General features: G+C 32.1%; 4 protein-coding genes across 4 annotated transcripts; 1 reads left to right on the top strand and 3 right to left on the bottom strand.

Annotated features, from left to right (window-relative positions):
• The first annotated feature begins 529 nt into the window (after positions 1 to 529).
• LOC108320007 (uncharacterized) lies at positions 530 to 2,328 on the top strand. Its single transcript, XM_017551345.2, has one exon. The coding sequence runs from the start codon at positions 1,017 to 1,019 to the stop codon at positions 1,938 to 1,940; it is 924 nt and encodes a 307-aa protein (XP_017406834.1). The 5' UTR covers positions 530 to 1,016; the 3' UTR covers positions 1,941 to 2,328.
• A 1,482-nt stretch (positions 2,329 to 3,810) lies between these two features.
• LOC108320012 (calmodulin-binding receptor-like cytoplasmic kinase 2) lies at positions 3,811 to 7,801 on the bottom strand. Its single transcript, XM_017551351.2, has 6 exons — positions 7,386 to 7,801; positions 6,948 to 7,192; positions 6,634 to 6,799; positions 6,401 to 6,490; positions 5,950 to 6,245; positions 3,811 to 4,417 (listed from the first exon to the last, which is right to left on the bottom strand). The coding sequence occupies exons 1-6, from the start codon at positions 7,642 to 7,644 to the stop codon at positions 4,079 to 4,081; spliced, it is 1,395 nt and encodes a 464-aa protein (XP_017406840.1). The 5' UTR covers positions 7,645 to 7,801; the 3' UTR covers positions 3,811 to 4,078.
• Positions 7,802 to 13,616: 5,815 nt separating this feature from the next.
• LOC108320013 (histone H4) lies at positions 13,617 to 14,160 on the bottom strand. The gene has a single exon (XM_017551352.2). The coding sequence runs from the start codon at positions 14,076 to 14,078 to the stop codon at positions 13,767 to 13,769; it is 312 nt and encodes a 103-aa protein (XP_017406841.1). The 5' UTR covers positions 14,079 to 14,160; the 3' UTR covers positions 13,617 to 13,766.
• A 617-nt stretch (positions 14,161 to 14,777) lies between these two features.
• Positions 14,778 to 16,138, bottom strand: LOC128197889 (L-type lectin-domain containing receptor kinase S.4-like). The gene is made up of 2 exons (XM_052880735.1): positions 15,779 to 16,138; positions 14,778 to 14,822 (listed from the first exon to the last, which is right to left on the bottom strand). The coding sequence occupies exons 1-2, from the start codon at positions 16,136 to 16,138 to the stop codon at positions 14,778 to 14,780; spliced, it is 405 nt and encodes a 134-aa protein (XP_052736695.1).
• Positions 16,139 to 23,416: the final 7,278 nt, after the last annotated feature.

Below are 23,416 nucleotides of genomic sequence, written 5' to 3'. Positions count from 1 at the left end.
TTAATATAAAAATAAAAAAAATCAAAATCTCTTGTCTACTTCTTATTTGTCAATTCAATTTTCAAACTTTTCTCTTTCTTTTTATTTTCTCTCGTATAATCCAATCAAAAAGACTTACGAAAATTAAAATTAATAAATATCCACAGTCTTGGCCCCAAATACATTATTCTTGTCATTAAATTAAATACTTAATAAATTATAACTTTTTTTTAAGTCCATGAAAGAAATTATTTATATTTTGTCGATAATATTATTATGTTAATTCTCTTAAGTTATCCCCATAATGCTTTTAGAAACTTGAATTAAAATGAAGCTATTTCTAATATTTTCATAAGTTTAAAAAAAAACTTGAATTATACATTAAATTAGATGTTCTAGAAGGAGGTTATTAGAATTAGATTGGAATAAACAATAATTCGTGATTAAAAAAAAATATTTTTGAAGTGAATAGAAAAGAAAAAGTTTGGATAGAAATATGAGAAAACATTATAAGACGAAGAATTAGTATTAACTAACCTTCCTTTTTTTTGTCTCTAAGTTGTGAAAGTTGAAGAAACTTTGTTGAAAGCACGGTTCATTAGAAAGGACATCCTTTCTGTTCCTTGTCTTTCGGCCACATTTTCTTTCTACCCTCTAAATGGAGACTTTTTCTCCAAAGAATCAAAACACAAACATTTTCCTCAACCCTCTCTTCTTCCCTTTTCTCTTTCTCAGCCCACACAAATTTCCCTTCGATTCACAATTCCACCTTCACATTGCCGTCAAACCTCATTATCATCACTCACACCAACTACTTTATCTTTTTCAATTTTCATATCTTGCGTTGAATTCTTCGACCAATATGCCATTGCTTCTCCAAAGGGTCATCTACAGTTCCATTGATTCCCCCCACAACAATCCGAGGTGAGGAGGGACCACGTATGTAATCAGATACCACCATGAAAAATTTGCTTTCTTTCTTTTGATGCACCAAATGGGGGTCTAAAATTTTGTTCCTTTCCAAAATTTGTGACAAGATGATGCATTTCCATCGTTCTTTGAGATCACATTCAGTGGGAACAATTCTACCCGACAAAATCATAGAGGAGCCTTTGCCTGGCAAACTAGCACAAAGCACCGTCACATGTTTCTACCAAGCCAATGTTATGGGCTATTGGAGGAACGTATCTGTGTTGTGGTGCAAAAATCACATGAACCATTCCTTGCACGTCACGATTGATAGCGTAGGAGGTCAGGTGCAGTATAGTTGCAAGATTGACGTGAAGCCTTGGCACTTTTGGAGCAAAAAAGGGTACAAAACCTTTGAGGTTGATGGCAACCAGGTTGAGCTCTATTGGGATCTCCGGTCGGCGAAATTCTCCGGCTCCCCAGAACCGAGCAGCGACTACTACGTAGCCTTAGTGTGTGATGAAGAGGTTGTGTTGTTGTTGGGAGACTACGAGAATAAGGCTTACAAGAGAACGAAATCTAGACCAGCCCTTGTTGATGCTATGTTGTTGGTCAAGAAAGAAAACGTGTTTGCCAAGAAAAGCTTCACAACGAAGGCTCGGTTCGATGAGAAGAGAAAAGATAGTGAGATTATTGTGGACTGCTCAACTGGGGGTCCTAATGACCCTGAGATGTGGATTACCATAGATGGGGTTGTGTTGAGCAATGTCAAGAACCTGCAGTGGAAGTTCAGGGGGAACCAAACTGTGATGGTTAACAAGCAACCTGTACAAGTGTTTTGGGATGTGCACGATTGGTTGTTTAGTGGGTCTGGTTCAGGGCCTGGTCTTTTCATCTTCAAGCCGGGGCCTCCAGAACCGGAGAATGAGAAAGAAGACAGTGTTATGGAGGGTTGTTGTGAGAGTGATGATGACAGTGTTGGATATTATTCAACTATCAATATTGCAGCCATTGAGTTCTGCCTCGTTCTCTATGCCTACAAAATTGAGTAACAGAGAAGAGAGAGCAAGTGTGATAGTTGAGGGCAAAGAGTAACAAGGTTGTAAAGATAGGTGTATTTTTCTGTTCTGGTGGATTTACTACTTCTATTGTGAAGCCAATGTTGCTTATGCTAAGTAACTGGCAGATTTTGATATCAGAATAGAGTGATTCATATTTGCAGGATGTTTTCTTAAAAAAGACTATCTATTTTAAAGCTACTCTATGGCTCGTGAAAATTTTCACTTTTGTGAGCAATCGCCGTATGAGTAGATACCAAAGAACATTACAACTTTCACCAAATCCTAGTAATGAACATGGTTTCTAATGTTCTATTACTCTGTGTCAGGAAGGATGTTTGGTGGAAATATCATATAAACTTCTCTCAGTGCAAAAGGAATAAACCAGCTGAACTCTACTTGCTTTCCAATTACCTTCTCTGCTATTTCTTCTCAAACCTGAATTGCATATGCATCTTGAGACTAAATTTGTGGACAGAAGATGTGTTTCATATGATCTAAAGTGGATCAATATAAGTTTAGATTTTTCTTTAGTAGTTTTGATTATGCTTTTTTTGCAATGAAGTGGCTGAATTATCACATAGAAAGATGAAAACAAACAAAAGAGATTAACCATTCTCATATTTTCATAGTGGTAAATAATCATGCATTGCAATGAGAGATAGATGAATTCTAAATGAAAATTTATGATAACTTTGCGGAATTCTCTGTTTTTATCTTATCAAGATACTTATGATAATCAATTTTATAACTTATTATTCACCTTCTCATATTTTTTAAATGTAATTTCAATATTCATTTTCAAACTGATTATGAAAACAAGCATCTTCCATATTCTAATCACATCAAAGAGCATCACATGAGAAGGAAATATGAACCATCTTCTAAATTTGAAAATTTTGTAGTTTGTATTACTATTGGTTTTGTATACAACATTTTTCTATGTAGAATGGTAGATAATATCTTATGAATCACATTTCCCTTTATATCATACATCATTCAATATTAAAAATGTGACCTATGGCAGTCAACTCAACCCCACCACTCTCTCACAGTTGCACAATTACCTAATAATCAAACCCACACAATTATCCATAATAGCAAACTTTTCAGTCTTCCAAAATTATCATAAACAGAAAGCATCAATTCAAGAGTATTACCATTTACAATTTCAGAAAGTGCTATTACTAATCTCAAATTTAAGACAGGCAGAACAGGAAAGAGAGGAATAATTAACTACACAGAAACTTAGGTGTTGATTGTTCAAATCCTGTCAAAAGATGAAAGAATATTTTTCACTATTTGTAGCTATGCTAGACCACAAAGGGAGAATGTAAGAAAGGAGTGGCGAATGAAGAGACACATACACAAAAAAAGGAGAGAGAGAAGCAAGCAAGAGTCATGTGAAGGGATCAGATAGTGTTGGTTATTTGAATTCTCTACTGAAATTGTGTTGTCTCTCTTGAGTTTTCAAAATATAATGATGGACATTGGTTTTAATGTTTTAAAATATATTAAAAACTTTTTCAAAATACAACATCAATACATTTTGAAGACTCAGTATAGGGACCGTAACATAAACTCAGCAGAGAATCTCAATTCGTTTGAAAACATCTATTGACAGTAGCAACAACAGACAAAGGTTGCGCAGTTTTACACTCTGGTAAAAGCTTTTGATAGAGACTTCTTTAATTACGCAGCATGCTACCTTGCCACACTTGATTTTGGTACCATTTATTGTTTTTCTTTTCCAGTGATACAGAACAGAAAAGTGGGGACCAGGAAGGTATATGTGACAAAAACCTGGGCTACAAATAATTATAAATGTCCTTTGCCTGAGTTTTATTTACAATTATAGAAAACATTAATAAAGCTACCTTTATATAATTTCCATCCACATGGTTCTCAAATCCTTTGGATAAGTTTCAGCCATCTTTTCTTCCTTGTAGTCACACTGATGCATATAATCTAAATTGCATTCAACAGTTTAAACCTTTTTTCATCAATCAAAGACCTAATATGAATAGAATCTATATGACATGAGCACCGAAATTACAATTATATTGAGGCCAATCAGGCATAAACGAAACTGACAAGATGTTGACAACTCTGAACAAACAATGAACAAAATTTTATGAATGAATATGATTAGGTACAGAGACAAATTTATAGCTGTCATCATCTTCAATGCCAAACACTGTATGCTTATTCTTTTCCCTTTGAGGAAAATCTGCAGAATGGTGTGAAGGAAGAGAAGGATGATCAGAATTGGTTTCATCTCTAAAACTTTTGCGGATTTCCCACAGAACCTCTGCACAGTTCTTCATAGGTGGCCGTGATTGTTTCAAAGGAGCAACGCATTGGAAAGCTAGCTTGAGAACCTGTTTTACTGCCTTGATGGAGGCTGGATTTCTTCTCAGCCTAGGGTCCATGGTAAATACAGCATCCCCTTGTTTCAGCATCTTCATTGCCTGCATCCATGCAAATTATGTTCCTTTAATTACATATTAGACTTTGACATTATATTCAGACTTAGATTCTAAGCTTAATTCAGTGTCACAAAAATCAAACTTGTAAAGTAGTCTGTTCATATTTTTAGGTGATGTAAAATATTATGATTTAGTTATAAGATAATTTTACCATATCTCTAATCAAACTTGGTAAGGTGAGGTTTGTATCTACTTATATACAGTAAATTTGTCTTATCTTTAGTTAATGTGCGATCTCTAATACATTCCTTCACATCGAGACATATATTTTAAGCATAAGACTAAAAATTAATAGGGAACCGACACTGAATGGTACGATAGGTCCAACAAACAAAAACTCTCGCTAGGATAGTTTTTTATATGGGACTAAACATTAATAATAATAGATCAATAGTAGATGATACAGGAACTATTCACTGGGATAGTATTCGGATGACTCTGATATTATTTTAAGAAACAAACTTTAAATCTAGTTCAACCTACAAAACTGACTAGTAAGATGGAGTTTGTAGCATCTTATATCATGTAAATTCATCTTAATCAATATGGGATCTCCAACAGATAACATGGTAATCTGCATAACTAATTATCTCACAAAAATTAGTGAATCACTCGGAAACATGACCAAAGCTGACCCTGTTTAGCATGGAAGACTAAGGATCTAACTTCATCACTCGATTAAACAAAAAATGCTTATATATCACATCCTCCATACACATTCTATGAACAGAGAAACTGAAATTGACTTCCTTTGCTAGCAAGTAGATTTATTTTTCTATGACCATGGAATTTATTCACTGTGCACTTCAAATATAAGAAGTCTTCACAGCTGGACTAGGCCAGAAAAAGAAGGAAAGGGACCATTGCACTTACGTGTGCATAAGTTTTACAATAAAAAAATTAACTTAAAAAGAACAACAGTTAGCATAATGTTAAGTATAAAATTGCCTTATGTACAAAAAAAAAAGCACTTATAAAAGTTTATGTTTTTATTAATTATTATAGATGATAATTTAATCTTCAAGGTAACTAATAACAATGAGTTAGCATCTCCTATTTTTTCTCACATATACACCGACAAGTGGTATCTAATTAGAAAGACAAAGCAAACTTCTATTTGACTAAAGTTTGCTGAAACTTAGTTTTCAACCAAATAATGTGATGCTAGTAGCATTTATCATAAAGAGAATTAGGTATTTCTCTCTAGATAAGATACCTCCTATTCCCCAAAGCATCAATTCTCTCTCAAGCCACAAGATACCTCCTTTCTCTTATTTATTATTTGGGCAAAATGTCTTGTTCCTTCAACCCACTAACCTAACTAAATAATGTGTATCTATCATGCACCCTTTTAATTTGAGGGTGTTGCCAGTCAAAAGTTCACTTCTTGCTTGCAGAATGTTGATTGAAGTTTTGTTTGACTTTCATAAGTAGTTTAAACAGTTACTGCTTACTCCAAAGTAATGTGGTAATTTACTCTTTAAGTTGAAATTTTGAAGAACTGATACACTTACCCATCTGATTGTCACTCTTTCATCAAGGGGTCTCTTTGGTTCAATTGGATGTCTTCCTGTCACCATTTCAACAAGCAAAACACCAAAGGAATAAACATCACTTTTTTCAGTGAGTTGATATGTTCTGAGATACTCAGGATCCATGTAACCAGCTGTTCCTTTTACTTGAGTTGAAATATGAGTTGCTGTAGGATCATCAGATAACCGTGCAAAACCAAAATCTGCCACTTTGGCCTTTAGGTTCTCAGTGACTAAGATGTTTGATGCTTTGATGTCTCTATGGATAATTGGATTATCTGATATTAAAAACAATACAAGACACAGTAAGGTTACTTTAGCAGACATTGCAAATACCCTTCCGTGAGAGTTCAATTAGAAACATCACAGTTATACAGAATTCAAATATGTTGTAACAGATTTGTTCCTTTCTAATTTAGTTCTATGAACACACCTGTGTACATATGAAGGTAAGTTATTGCATGAGCTACATCAATTGCTATGTCTAGACGCTCCCCCATTTCTAATCCTTCTCCCCGAATCCCTGCAATATAATTTACTGCTTTTTTAGTCACCACTGTGTTGTATAATTAAGGAACTGCATCAGAGTATTGCTTTATTGAATAATGAACACTATATAGACTGCATGAGCCTACTTTGGTAGATGGCTGGATACACAGGACTTACCATCAAGGTGTTCTCGAAGGTTACCATTACCAACATATTCAACAACAATGATCTTCTCATTTCCATGTTCCAAATATCCATACAACCTCACCAGATTCCGATGCTCAATTTGAGACAAGGTGTATATTTCATTCTTGAACTCGTGTAAGTGACTGTGTATTACTTCCTGCAAGGAATTCACTACATTAGGCTCATATCACATAACAGAATTTGTGAAAGACAGCAATCTGATGGACATGTTTCACTTTCATCATCTACAGCACAATTGAGCCAATTTTGAGATGGGAAACAGTCAAATATGAACATTAATTTACCTTCTTGGCACGCTTTACGGCAACCATAGATCCATCATTTAGTTTTCCCCTGTAGACAGTTCCGAAACCACCTTGTCCAATTTCATTATCTGGTGAGAATTTTGCAGTTGACTTGTAAATTTCTTCAAAGGAGAAGTTGCCAATTCCAAGTTGTCCACTTGCAGTGCTAGATGAGGCGTAGGAATAAGAAAACTTCCATTTTGATGAATTCTTGGTGTTACTCTCCGAAGATAAATCAGTTGATGCTGCAAATTGGCACATCTCAGTTTAAGAAAATCTCACTCAGAAGAATTCTACAAAAGCATCATGCAGAAGTGACTTGGCATTTGCCATCAGAACCCCAGTTAATATAAAGGGTTGATCTTGAGCAAGAACAACAAAATCATTTCAGATCACCAAAAAACCAAAACATTTTTCTATTTTCATCATCATACTTACATGATGCCACCCCTCTGACTTTAGATGTATTTTTTCTGTCATCATTTCCAACAACATATGAGGCTGATTTTCTTTTGCCAAGGAGAAACAATGAAAAAATCTGTGCACATTTCTTCACAGCATTCTTGAAAGATTTGAGTGCAGAACCGGTCTTAGGATTGTGCCTCTCTTCATCATTGACTGTAGCAAGAACTTGGTGATTATGATTCTGTTTCCTTTGGCTAGATTGCTGAAATTTGGGAGATGCTGTTTTCTTCATTTAGAGATGGCAGAGCTATTCAAAGACCAGATCATTTCTTGTGTCAAAAATATAAAGAAGAAGGTCTGATATTCATTCTGCTCATCTGTTACTTTCTTGCCTCATAATTTATTTGTCTCAGACCATTTCTTCATTCACGTTTTGTATCAGTCCAATCAACACAAGTAGGTTTGCCTTTACAAGTTAACATTTTGAAAGTCAAAGTCATAAATAATCTACAAATCATCCAACCACGATCAAACAATTACCTCAAAATAATAATCATGATAAACTAAGTCACATTTTACTTTTTTAAATGGAAAATATTGTCAAATAAGTTCAAAAATTAAAATTACTTTCATTTTAATATCTCTTTGAACAAGCTTATTTATAGAGAGAGAAATGAGTGACATTTTACAGTTTGAAAATTAAACGAAGAATTTGATGATTTATTAGGAAAAAACTAGGTCAACGGTTTTGTTTTTGTGTGATACCAGGTCAATTGCTGGGTGAGTGGCATTTTGTAACATAACATCATGGCCGGCCTCAGATCCAACGTCCAATTTTGGCCAATGGTGTTCATCCACGTCACTCTTTACTTTTCCAACTGTTTCTATTTTTTCATTTTTCAGATAAGAAATTATTTTCATTTGATGGATTGGGTTTTTTTTTTTAAAGTACAATAGTTTTTTATTTTTCTTAAGAACATTGGTAAACAAATCAAATATTAGTTAAAGTGCGTGTTTATATAAAATCATTTTATGGAAGTAAAATTGTACAGATATATATTAAGAGTGATGTGATAGAGAGATCTAGAAAAGTTAATTAAGATATTGTATAATAACTCTTGTAATGTAAGATTACATGTCATAAGAATAAAAAAAAATTATTTCATAAATCAATAAGAAGATATCATTGAAATATTAAACTTAACCGTGTTTGACTTAACATTTATATATTCAACCTTACTTTGTACTCTAAATTCACCTTTTTGTAGCATACTATTTTAGTTAAAAAGTGAATTTTCATTCCTCAGTGCATTTTTTCTTGTGGCACCTCTGTATTTTACATGTTCAATTTTTCTCTGCAATAAATTTCCAAAAAAGTTAGGTTACTCTTTGTTTTTAATTTTTTATTTTAAAATTTGTTTATATATATATAATTTTTTTTTGTAGTTTTTTATATAAGTAAATTGTAAATCCCAAACCCTACCTTATAATGTCAATGCATACCTATTTTTTCTTGCTATGCACTGAGTTACATTATACTAACTGATTATAAATTATCACATATGATCTAAATAATATTAAAGAATTTTTATAGTAATTATTTTAAACAATACTTAACAGTATTTACTAATTATTTACTAAAAATTAAACTCAAATAATGTTTGTTTTCTCCTTAAATATGTAAATTTACTTGTATTCCTTTATAAAATTGAAAAGTATTCATCATCTTTTCAGTATTATCTTTATTCACCAATGCCTAACTTAAATACTCAATGAATAATGCTTGAAGCTGAATAAATAATCAAAATAGGAAATATTTTATTAAAAATATTAATATATCAATCATAAATTTTTGGTTTTATAAATTTTAGCAAAAAATATTAAGATAATAACCTTTTACTTTACACTTACACAATACCAATAAAACTATATTTTTATTTTTACAGAATATAAAAGTTAAATAAAAAATGTAAAAAGAAATAATTTTTCACTAAATTTTGAATAGAAGTAGAAAAGGTTGAGATGTATCCAAATATAATTTTTCAAATTATTATTCATAAGCTTTTTATTATGATTTAAATAATGAATATACTTAAAACATAGTTAATTGGACTCAATTTATAAGTACATTTTACCCCCTTCTAATAAAATTGATTTATTATAAATTTATGTAAATTTTTCAATCCCTATTATCTTGAAAGATAAATAAATAAAAAATAAATATATAGAATATGTTATAGACTCAATCGATATAAATGTGTGGGTCAGTATGAGTTGTATATGCTGTGGAAGTCAAACTTGCACATCAAACCTTTGGTCACTAATTCATTGCATTTCTGCTCTATTCCATTCAAGAATCTTCAAAATAATTTTAGAATATTCCTTCTTTATATACTGGAGTTGTTTATATTTTTCTCAAAATATCATATTTATTTATTAATATATTTACTCAAAAAAAATTGTTCTTCTAAGATAGAGAAATTTATATTTTTTTAAAATTTAAAATTAATTTTTTAAAATCTGAATATCAAATTGTTTAAAAGATGAATTATTATTCTTCTTATATCTTAACTAAAATATATATTTTAAATGCATTTAATAATATTGAAATTAAATATAATTTAAATATATATTTTTCTACATATTTTAAAAATAAAATCTTAACGATTTTAAATTTGAAGATAATATTTCAAATATCATAATTAATATTAGTGAAAACATGTGTTTTATTTTTTATATGATAACAAAATATAATGAAATTATAATTATAAAAATAAATATAAATAATTTATTTTATTTATTTTAAAAATATTTTTTATTTATTTAATTTTTAAAATGATTAAATTTAATAAAAAAACTAAATAGGAAAACGAATAAAAATTGAAAATAATAGTAACACGGAAAAAAAGAATTTTTATATTATATATAAATAAATGTAAAAATAAGAATAATTAATATTTTATTAGTATTTGTTGATTAGATATATTAGAAATCTAAATTTTAAGATTCTCATCTCCGTTCAAATAAATATAGTTTTAAATTTTAATAAAATTAACTAATGTTCTCTGTCACGCCCCAATAATTACTCCGCTGAGTCACCACTGTGCTCTCATTAATGCACCGTGACACGCACACCCTTCCATTAAAACGCACTCACACTCACACTGCATGCATGCTGACAAGTGTCACTTTGGAACGTTCTAAAACATTAGTGGGATCCAAGTGGCAGTCGGCGAGTGGACGTTCGTCCTGCCTGGGAAGAGAAACTTGATTTCTGGAAAACTCTTCCCCTTCTCTGCACACTTCATCTCCTTCCTCAAACTCTCTGACCTCTCAAATTCTCTACCTTCTCTCTAGAACCTCCATTCTTCTCTCTACCATAACTCACGTACTCCTTCTCCGATCCAATTTCAGAAACCGTAGAGGAGATCCAGACGTCCTGAGCTTTCCATCAAACCGAACCATTTCCAGTTCTGGTAAGTTCACTTGGACGTTCGTTTCTGGAATCTCTGCAAACCTTGATCCAACTGCATGCATGGGCGTGAACTCAGTTCTTTCGTCTTCTTTTTGTAACTTTTAGTGGAAGAGTTTAAGAGGAACGTTGAGAATAGAAAGTCACCTTGGACAAGTAGAAACCACTCATCTTAGAACGCGCACTACAATCCGGGTAAGGGAAGCTTATTAGATTTAATTCATGTGATCTCTGTACTGCATGTGCGTGTGTGAAGTTTGAAAATATGATTATGATTCTGAGATGATATATGAAAAGTGATGCATGTATGTACTGAGAATTTTATGCTTGTGTATATGAATGATCTGTAAAGTTGTATGTTGTATGATCTTGGTACTGGATGATTGGATATGATTTTTAATTCAAAGCTTGAGAAGTATAAGATATGTTATGATATGATTAAATGAATGTAAGTATACTGGAAAATATGGTTATTGTATGTGGAATGTAAATATGAAAATCCAATGAAAATGAACGTTCGTATCGATACGGTCATTGACCGTTCGGTAGTCTTGGTAAATTCCTTGAAGTAGTCGAACCCTTTCATTTGGAAAGGATTTCCCTTGAGAACGAACGCCCTCTTAAATATAGTTTTACGATTGAGCGTTCGGTCAAACGTAGACATCTTGAGTGTTGGGTAAGAATTTGAGAAGCCTGAAAATGTTCCTTTGCACTCTTAGTCAAATTATTAAAGTATCTCATCTTATATATATAAATTCCAAATTTTCTATGATTTTGAATCAGAGGATAACCTCGACCTAAAAGCGTACGTCCTAAGTGGCGCTCGGTCTCAGACCGAACGCTCGTCCAAAAAGTGTAAATGATAAGTAGCGCTCAGTCCTATACCGAACGCTCGTTCTTCCGTAATTATCAAACGAGCGGTAATAGCGTTCGTCTTGAATTGAAATAGCGTCCGTCCTGAATTGAAATAGCGTCCGTCCTGAATTGAAATAGCGTCCGTCCAATAGATCTATTGACGTTCGTCCTCTATTACAAAGAGGGCTGGACGTTCGGCTTTTTATAAAAATGGAACTAAGAATGAAAGTGTGAACAAGAGGAAAGATTAAGAAGTGCGAATGGTGTAAGAGAGGAAATTGTGATTTTTGAATTTGAACGAGCGTTCCAGGGAGGAACGACTATTGATTGGAAATTGAGATTGTAAAGTATGAATGTGGCAAGCTTAGCTGGCGGGTCATCCTGATATTCCGTGAGTGCTCGTTCTCAAGTAGAGAGGAGTATGTCATGTGTGGGAATGGCAGGAGGTCTTAGTCCATAACTGTAACTTGGACAGAACGGACTAACCTCAGGTGGCTGCTGGCGAATATTCCAGCTATCCCACCTGGGTGCACGGACGTCGTAGCTACACAGAATTCATACAGTCCGGACAGTCGGTCTAGTATCAGGATTTTAATTAAGTTACGGATGAATTGAATGTATGTATTATGATTCACTTGATATATGTGATATGTATGAAATGTATGTTTTGACTTGAATTAAATTCAATAAGCTTACCCTGTGTCTCTTTCTTGTGTTGTCGTTCGTCCTTGAACCTTCGTCTTGTCTATGCAATGATCATCCGTGTGGATGTGAGCAGATGGGGAGGCGCTACTTGAAGAAACAATGGAAGAAGAAAATTTGGAGGACGCCAACCTCGTAGACGTGGAAGTGAAGGCCGAACAGTAGAGGCGTTCGGTTTTTAGTTAGATTAGCGAGTGGCTGTGAGCGAGCGCACTTTTATGGTTTGTATATAGTTGGACGTTCGGTCATTGTTTTGTAAACCGTTCGTCCTTATCTTTTGTGAACGCTCGTTAAAATTATGTACATTTACAGCCGTTCGGCCTTTTTCGTTATTGTCGCTCCCTGTGTTTTAAAACTGTTTTGAATTATTAATATATGTGATTATTCTAAGTATATAGTTGATAACTGTATAATTTTGGGATGTTACATTCTCAAAACCTAAATGCAATATAATTTATATATAAATAAATAATGTTAATTTCATATGTTGATAAAATTAAAGTCATGAATTTTTGTTGTTATTAGTGATTCATATGCAAACTGTGATTGTAGACCTTAATTTATTTGTATAGATACTACCATTAACCCAGACATTAAGACAAAAAATTGTTCTTCATTACAGCACTTCATGAACAACAAAATCAAACTGTGTTTTATAAAGATTATGTTTTAAAAACCTCATTTTATGAGTATTTAAAAACACTTCTTGTAATGATATAACTTTTACAAATTATGTTATTAATTCAAATATTTATCCCATTCTTGGTGAACATAATTCATCCTTAAAATTTTCTTGTTCCAAACATTAATATACTAATTAGAGTAAATTATGTCAGCTGAGTTTAACCAAAATCATATTCATCAACAATCCACCACTCATTTTCCTTCTACCATTATGCAAAATTAAGTGAAAATTTGAGCTAAATAAACCAAAATGATAATCAATTTCCGAAAATGGTGAATCTAAAACATCATCAAATTCTCACCACCAGCTCCAAAACAAAAAACATAACTCAGATGAACTTCAAAACCAAGCTTCCAATTCCTCCAGAAATAATATATTCACAGCAAAATAATCCATAAGAACCCATTTGCAAACTCATTCACCTCTATTTCACTTGGGAGAGTGTAAATCTGGTAATAAAAAAAGCATAAAACAAAGCAATAAAACTTCATAATTCAGTAAAATTACTCAATTTCTAATAATTAACTTGCAATTAATAGGAGAATTGGAATAACACTAAACAAACTTGATTACTTCATGCTCCATCAAACAGAGAACAATCAAGCTATAGAACCATTACACAAAACACATAGTCCATACATTTACAAAACGAAAACCCAGAAAACAAAACCTAACCCAATATGCCCAATACCAGAACCCCTCAACCTCCAAATCCATAGAGGGTCCTTCCCTGTCTCTTGAGCGCATACACAACGTCCATGGCCGTCACCGTCTTCCTCCTAGCGTGCTCCGTGTACGTCACCGCATCACGAATCACGTTCTCCAAAAAAATCTTGAGAACGCCGCGAGTTTCTTCGTAGATCAACCCACTGATTCTCTTCACGCCACCTCTTCTCGCCAACCTTCGAATGGCGGGCTTCGTGATGCCCTGGATGTTGTCACGGAGCACCTTGCGATGCCTCTTGGCGCCTCCCTTTCCCAAACCCTTGCCACCCTTTCCACGACCCGACATTGTTTAATTGAAATTCGAATTGGGATTTTGTGAAAAGTTGAGAAATTAGGGATTTCTATTGATGGAAAACAGCAAGGGTGGGAAGTGGTATTTATTTGGAGCGGGAAGAGTGCGGATATGAATCTCGAGTTGTTTCTTGCATCGTGGCCGCTCGTGGTTTTTTAATCGACGGGTTGTGTTTGTGATCCGTGGCAAGATATACAAGTCTTTGCGGAGCGTTGATGGCAATGCTTGGACGGTTGGATTGGCTTTTGAAAATACGCTATGGATCGCAAGCTGCTTTACTTTACCATCTTTTAGTTGTGTAGTCTAAAAAAGAAATATACATCTAAAATTTAATGATACTATTTTCTATTACTAAAATAAGTTAAGTTTATATATTTAAACTCATAAAAAATATTTTTCTCACAAGATTTCCACTTACAGTGAACAATAAAGTTCTAAGAACTTGTAAAATCTTCAAAATTATTTAAATTAGTTTTAAATTATCTTCTATAAAAAAAATAATCATTGTGGCGACCTATATATAGTTTACTTAAGATCTTAAAGTGAGATCTAACACTAAAGAAAAATTTGAATGCAATGTTGAGAAATATTATTATATCCCACGTGAGACAAAGATATCTACCAAAAACTAGTGAAAAAACTCAAAAATATTTTTAATTTAATTTCAAAATTTTTGTTTTTTTGTTAATGTTGTCATTCTTCTTGCAAAAATTCTGGTGTGGCGAACATTTCATCTAGCTGAAACAAATAATTAGTATATTACTTAGATTAAAATTTAACAAATTTATAAGTGTTAGAAGCAAAAACAATTATAATAACTAAAAGGAAAAGAAAAATACATATTTAAAAAAAAACAAAAATCAAATATTAATTATTTTTCATTTTTAATATTTTTTTCTTTTACCTATGTTAAATATAATAAAACTAAATATATGGTTAATTTTTCTTGTTTAGAAAATATATATATAGAGAGAGAGAGGTTAATGTATTTATAATAATGACAATGTGAATTAAGGCTAAAGACAAATTAAAATGAAAAAATAAAATAATAGTTTAATACTCAATTTTGTCCCCAGTTTGGTTCGGAAATCTCAATTTAGTCTCTCGTTAGAAAAGTAATTGTAATGGATCCTTACTTGTACATTTGTGAGTCAAGTTAGTCCCTTCCGTTAAATATAAGCAAACGGAGTTAATGGGATGATGATGTGACAATAGTTAGTGGATGATGTGACAGTAGTTAGTGGTTAAATGTCAAAACGCAATTGTGTGCGTGCCACCTCCCTCACTGGATGATCATGTCCATTTCTCTGTTTCACCACTAAGCTTTAATTAAATAAAAAAATAATACTATATGTAGGAGAAAAATGTTCATAATAAAAAATCATAGAAATTATATATGAAAAAAAAATATTGCTAGAAATATTATAAAATTGTTTGAAATCAAATGGAAATATGTTGTATAAAAATATTATTCCTGCATCTTCTTAATTCACAATTAAGAAGTTTTGAATTATTTTTCTTTCATTTTCGTGTATTTAAATTTTTCTTTCTTGTAAAATATATTTATATTCATTTTACGAGTTTTCAGTTTTTCAATTTCCTTCTACTTTTCATTTAAAAAAATAAGAAATTAAACTGTGTGGTGGTATTGTATTGGTAACAGTGGCACATATATGAATAATAAAAAGGAGTACATGAAACCCTACCACCAGCGGAGGCCGCGCCACCTCCCTCTCCAAATACCTCACCACCTGCCTCATGCTGGGCCTCTTCTCTGGTGCCTCCGCGGAACAGTACAACCCCACTTTAATCACTACTAAAACTTCCACCTCATCAAACGCCCCACCCAACCTGGGGTCCACCACTGCCAGCGGCGCCCCCATGCGCCACCGCTCCCAGACCCAATCCACCAGCACCAGCTCCTCCAGCAATGCCTTCACCTCAATGGGCCTCCTCCCGCACACCACCTCCAACAACAATGCTCCGAAAGCATAAACATCAGAACTGGTGGTGGGTTTCCCCGTTCGTGTGAGTTCAGGTGCAAGGTACCCCATCGTTCCCACCACACGTGTGATGCTAGGCTTGGCACCATGCTCGTAAAGCTTGGCCAACCCAAAATCCCCCAACCTCCCATTTCAAAACATCATATTACAATTCCACCACAACCCTAACTTTGTCACTATTGTGTTTTGACACCTATTGTGTTTTGACACCTAACCACTAACTACTGCCACATCATCATCCCATTAACTTTGTTTGCTTATATTTAACGGAAGGGACTAACTTGACTCACAAATGTACAAGTAAGGATTCATTACAATTACTTTTCTAACGAGGGACTAAATTGAGATTTCCGAACCAAACTTGGGACAAAATTGGGTATTAAACCTAAAATAATTAATATAAAGATTATGTTTTCCTAATTAATATATAATGTAATATATCTAACACTTCCTATCAAGCTCGTGGATATAGGTTATATGTATCAAGCTTATTATAAATATAATTAATTCTTGATCTAAGTAAAGACTTGGTGAAAATATTTGTTAATTGATCATTTAAGTTAACGAACTGAGTCTTGATATTTCTAGATGCAATTTTCTTTTGAATGAAATGACAATCAATCTCAATGTGTTTGGTCCTTTCATGAAAGACAATATTAGAACTATTATGATAAATAACTTAATTGTCATATATAAGTGTCATTTGAGTGGTGTCTCCAAATTATAACTCTTTAAGCAATTGTTTAAGTCAAACAAGTTCGAAAGTTTCTCAAGCCACAACTCTATATTGTGCTTTTTAACTAGATTTTGCCGCAACACTTTATTTTTTGCTCTTTCAAGAGATCAAGTTGCCACCAATGGACAATTCTCAGAAGTATATCTTCTATCAAAAGGAAATCTTGCTCAATCAGCATCTAAATAACAAACAACTTTTGTATGGTTGTTGGAACCATATAACAAACATTTTTCAACAGATCCTTTAATGTACTTTAATATACGGATGATTGCATTTCAATGATCTCACACAAGGAATTGAGATATTGGCTTATCATAGTGACTACAAAGGAATGAGTAACTATAAGGTAATTTATTTTCCCAACCAATTTTTTATACTTCTCAAGATCTGAAATAGGTTCTCCTTGATTTGGTAGGAGTTTTGTATTAGGATCCATGGAGAGGTGATTTAATTTCCCAACCAATCTTCTACATGACTCAGGATCTGAAATAAGCTCTCCTTGATTTGGTAGGATTTTTATATTAGGATTCATGAGTGTGTCAATAAATTTTGAATTCATCAATCCAGTTTCCTCCGAAATATCCAATGCACACTTCTTTTGAGATATAACAATACCATCGTTGGATTGTGCTACCTCAATACCCAATAAATATGAGTTTACCAAGGTCTTTAGTCTGAAAATGGTAGCAAATGATGGTAACTACCTATAAGAACAATGTCATTAACATATATTATCAAATCCACAAATCCAACACTTGAATGACAATAAAAGACTGAACAATCTACCTCACTCTAAGTTATATCAAATTGTTGAACACCGCTACTAAATTTTTCAAACCAAACCCTAGGAGACTGTTTTAGGCCATATAAAGATTTACAAAGATGACATACTAATACAAAAGACTCCCCTTGAGCAACAAATCCGGAAGGTTACTCTATATAAATTTCTTCCTACAAATCTTCATTGAAGAAAATATTTTTGACATCCAGTTGATAAAGATAACATTATTGAAGAACAATCATGGTCATAAATAAATGAACAAAAGCCATATTTGCCACTTAAAAAAGTATCACCATAATTTAATCCAAAAATTTGTGGGTAACCTTCGGTCACTAGTCGAGCTTTGAGACAATCAATAATACCATTAGGACCAACTTTGATAGTAATAACTCATCTACAATCAACAATAGATTTCCCAAATGGTAATGGGACGAGCTCCCAAGTTTCACTATTTTGAATAATACTTAGTTCATCTAGCATGACCTTGCGCCAATCAGGATGAGCTAAGGCATCACTGATAGATTTAGAAATGGACACAATAGAAATAGACGAAGGGTGTAACACGCTTTCTATGAGTATCACACCATTATTTTTTTCAAAACATACATTCATTTAATAAAATATTGTCTTATACCATGCAAACATTGAACTTAAAACATAACAGTTCATCCCAAAATCCAAACTGGAATATTACATTACAAAAGTAACATTATTCAAATACATTTCCAAAATCCCAAATAAATTTCCAACACATTTCCTTGCTTAAACATCTTCTGCCTCTTCTAAAACCTCATCTGATCCCATACAACACATACGTTATATGATCATCGAACAACATAAACAAGTAGAGGCAGAATGAAGAAGACAAAATAGCTTTAGGTGAATAAAATTCTTTTATAAAAAAAAATCCAAATTGGACCAGAATTTTGGCCTATAAATACCAAGCAAGGGGGAGGGGGATTTTGCACCAAGAAGTAGAGAGAAACCATAAGAAAGAAAGATTAAGAATAATTTAGAGTAGGAAGGATTTTAGTGTGGAGATTCTAGAAGTTTTCCGGGAACAACCTCGGATCAAGAAACCAAGCCTGGAATAGAGGTAGGGGAGCTAACCTTTCTATGCCCTTATGTTAATTATTGTATGACTATTTATGTATTGAATTATTATGTATACTTATGTGATAATTATATGACTGTTCATGCTTGAATTCATGTGTTAATATTGTTAATATAAAAATATGTTGTTATTTTGAATATGTGAATAAGACATTTGTTAAAAACTAGTTGAGGAACACTTTGGCTAAGCAAAGACTTGGTACTTAAGTTGTCCATTATGACACACCTCTCTTTCCTGGAAGTCTACTCGATAGGTTTTTAACTTAAATCCTATTGAACAGATTAAGTACTATTAAACTATTATGCAATATACTCAATTGATATAAAATATGTGATGGATTCGTCTTTCTGGAAGGATAAGAAGATGTCTAATCGGCTATGCCAAATTCAACTTCTTAGTTCCCCAGAACGTTTATATTAAGGTTATATTTGTGATGGTAGGATAGAGGAATCTTAAAAATCGGAGTTGGTACATCCTTGATCATAGAGCAGCCCTAGTCAAATCCAGTAAGTTGTGACTAGTCATATGTACTGGCGTTTATGGTGAGTTTGATTCGTCAAACATTTGATTCTTCTCCGGTGACCATTTATAGTGATATTTTATTATTGTTAATTTATTTTGTGATATACTCATTTTGTATGATTTCTGTGATGATTGTATTTTATTATATTGGATTGAATTTATGCATCTGAATATGATATGAGTATTATGGAGAGATTTTGTAATGGTATAGTATGAGTTGAGGAATATGAGCGTGATAAGAGTCTCGTGGAGAGATTCTGTAATGACATGGTATTAGTGTATATGTTGATGTTGAGGGTCCTATTGTTGGAGGTTATCCTGATACTCTAATAATCATCCGGTCTCAAGTAGAGGAGGATGAGTTATGTGGTGAGAGGGGCAGGAGGTCCTGGTCTATGTGCCGATTTTGGACATAGTATTGAGGACTAACCTTGTGGATGGTATGGAGTATTTTGGAAGTGTATTTGTAAGAAGAAGTAGAGGTCATCACAAGTGCATAACCTCCCGTGACTACTCATCAACGTATCATCTGGATGAGTGTCTATTGGGGATAGTGGTATGATGGGATGAGTATCTATGGTGCGATTGTTGTATGATGGTATGAGGGTGTTTGACATAATTATTATATGATGTTTGTTGAGTGTATCAAAGTAATTATCATGTTTTATAAATGATTTGTTGCATGTTAGCTTACCCTACTTGTTTGTGTTTGTGCGATAATCGTATAATTCGTTATACGGGAGCAGATGAAAGAATGTCGTCCGATTCAGTGCCAATGAAGAAAGAGATAGAAGAATAAATTAGAAGAGTTCGAGTTATATTTATGAGTTTGTAGTTGAAATCTGAGTTTAAAACATATATATATATATATATATATATATATATATATATATCATGTATGAAATCCTTTATATTCATTATGAATGGTGGTGTAATGCTTCAATATATCAACTATGAATTATCAAGTGTGAGATTATGGGATGTTACATTAAATGTAATGCTACAATATATCAACTATGAATTATCAAGTGCGAGATTATGGGATGTTACATTAGTTTTTCACACACAACTATTGGACACATCTCAATTCTTGTCCTTCACAAACAACTAATGAACATTGGTCCTTCACTCGCAGTTATTAGACCCATCTCAATTCTTGTCCTTCACACGTAGCTAATGGACACTGGTCTTTCACACGCAGCTATTGGACCCATCTCAATTCTTGTCCTTCACACACAGGTAATGGACATTATCTCAGTAATATTCCTTCTGCTTAATAACTTTTGAATAATAACTTTGGTGAGGCTTACCGACCGCGTATTGTACTCAACATAAGCTAGATTTCATTTATATAATTATATCGATATATGGTGTGAACCCGGTGTTCTAAGGTACGACTAGAGAACACTATTTTTTTCCAACCAAATCTTCAATGAACCATATTGAGTCAACATTTATTTTAAACATAATTGAATGAGTAACACAATGAGAAAAAAAACAACTGAAAAGAAATATTTTGTGCTAAAAGTTACATAATAAACAAACAACAAATGTTAAGGTTCTCAATTACTTAATTTATTGGAATACTACGTAGACAATTATTATAACTTAAGGCTTCTAATTCAATATCCGACTGATCAAATAAATAACACTATATCTAAAACTCATGTTAAAATTTTGGTTCGATCCAACGATTATTGAAATGGAATTTTTACTTGAGGTGGTTCAGAGGAAGAACTAAGGTGGTGATCAGGTCCCTAAAAAATGTGGAGTTAATTTCTATAAATTTAGACATTTACTTAATAATCTGAGCGATCAAAGTGAATCAATATGTTTTAAGAACTAAATATCCAAATTTCCGGCTAATCTAACAGTTAACTCGGTAGAAATTGAGATTTTATCAAGACAACTCAAGGATAAAATTCAAGTGGTTTTAAGCTCTACCCAAGATGCAAAATTAGTTCTCTTAAGTACATACATCTGATTGAAAATCAGAGTGGTCAAAGTACATTAATATATCTCAAGAATCATAAATCAAAATTTTAACTTAATCTAACGATAAACGTAGTGGGGATTGAGACTTTACCTATGTTGCTTAGAGACATAAATAAAGTGGTGGTCATTTTACTCAAAATTTTTGAAATTGATCCCTCTAAGTACAAATCTCAAATTATAAATCCTGATGGTCAAAGTGGACTATTATGTCTTATAAACCATATATAAAATTTTCAGATTGATCCAATGGTAGACTAATTGAAAATTGAGGTTTTACTAAAGTAACTTAGAAAATGGAAAAATGAGGAAGACTTAATCAAAGAAAACCAAAATCCTCACATTATTTATTATTTTTATATGAAAAATTATTTTACATTTTTTGAAAGAGGAAAAATTAATGAGTGAAAGCTAGTTGAGTAGACTTTCAAGAAAGAGAGGTGTGTCTCAATGGACAACTTAAGTACCATGTCTTTTCTTAGCCAAAGTGTTCCCCAACTAGTTTTTTCATAATTTTCACATTATCCTCATCTAAAAAAATAGATCAAGTAATCAGACTTTCACAACCCAACGGTTTCACCCATCATATATTTTTTGAATCAAAGAACATAGAACAATCAAAAGAAAATTAACATTTACTTAAAATATTAACATTTGCACATTCATAGATTCAATACAAGATCAGAGACCATTTTCATCAACAATGTTCATACAAAAAACCAATAACAAGGATACTTACTCTTAAATCACAACAATATTAAACCATGAATGTCTATTACAAAATAACAATAGAGAAAGGTTAGTTCTCCTTACCTGATTATGCTTCCTTGATGAAGAACACTTCTTCAGAAACTCTTTCTACCTTCTCTACAACTCAGATTCTAACCCTAAAATTTCAATTTCACTATCTTGATGAAAAACTTCATTTCCTCACCCCTATTTATAGTTGAAGTTAGGGTTACTGTAGTTGTACTACATTTCACTGTAACAGTACTATAGTTGTACTACATTTTTATAGTAACACTATTTTAGCAACACATGTTTCACAAGGTATTATCACTATAGCACCGTAGTATTTCACTATAACATTATACGTATTTCACGGTAGCATTATACGTATTTTAATATAACATTATACATAAATTTCTTTTATATTTCTAAAAAATATAACATCTTAAGTGCAATGATTTTCAAGGGTCTTACAAAGGGCAAGTATAAAATGGTGAAGATAATCTATGATAACTCAAAGCAATATAATGTGGAAAGATTACAAGTAGAACATGTACCTTTATGGAGGGAATTTGGAAAGTCAAACTTAGTTTTTGAAGCCGGAGAGACAAAATAGTTGGCACTTGAAGTGAGTCATTTAGTAGTTGTTGCAAATATGTCTTAGACTATAAACATGAAGTGGTGATGGAGGAGAATATAACGGTGGACTAGGCACAATGAGAGGATCATAAACAATAAGAATATTAATTATAGTAGACCGAGTCACATCAAAAAAAAAGAAAAATGATCCTTAAAGTAAAAAGAAGACTCATTGAAGGTGATAAATGCGAAAATAAAATAACAAAAAATGAGAGAAACAATTATATTTTTTTGTCATCAAGTAAATAAAAAAATATAATACATTTATCAATAATACAAATTGTTTAGATGTATATAAAAAATTATTTCTCTAAATAGTTATTTCACTTTTTTTTTCATTTGATTTATTTTTAAACTGATTTTCTGTAATATATATATATATATATATATATATATATATATATATATATATATTAACTTTATAATTTAATATCTAATAAATTAAATAACACTATTGCAAAAATGGTTATTTTGTCTATCATTTTTATAATAATTTATAATATAAATATTCTTATTTTTAATATTCTTCAGATTTTTATTGTGTAAAAATTAAACTTATTTTTTTAATAAAAAATAGTATTTATAATTACCTGTCATTTAGTATTGTTTTTCAATTTTAATTTTGTCCTTTTACGATTTTTAATTATTTGATAATTTAATAAAATTAAATTCAAAAAAATATATTTTACTTTTATTTTTTAAAATTATAGTATTTAAAAAATAATATATACTTATTAATAATACAAATTGTTTACATTGATATCGAAAAAAATAGCTATATAATAATTTTATCTTAGAAAACTGTCAATAAAAAAT

The sequence above is a fragment of the Vigna angularis genome, chromosome 7, assembly GCF_016808095.1.
Source record: "Vigna angularis cultivar LongXiaoDou No.4 chromosome 7, ASM1680809v1, whole genome shotgun sequence".
NCBI classification, from domain to species: Eukaryota; Viridiplantae; Streptophyta; class Magnoliopsida; order Fabales; family Fabaceae; genus Vigna; species Vigna angularis.
This window is presented reverse-complemented; position numbering and strand designations above follow the sequence as displayed.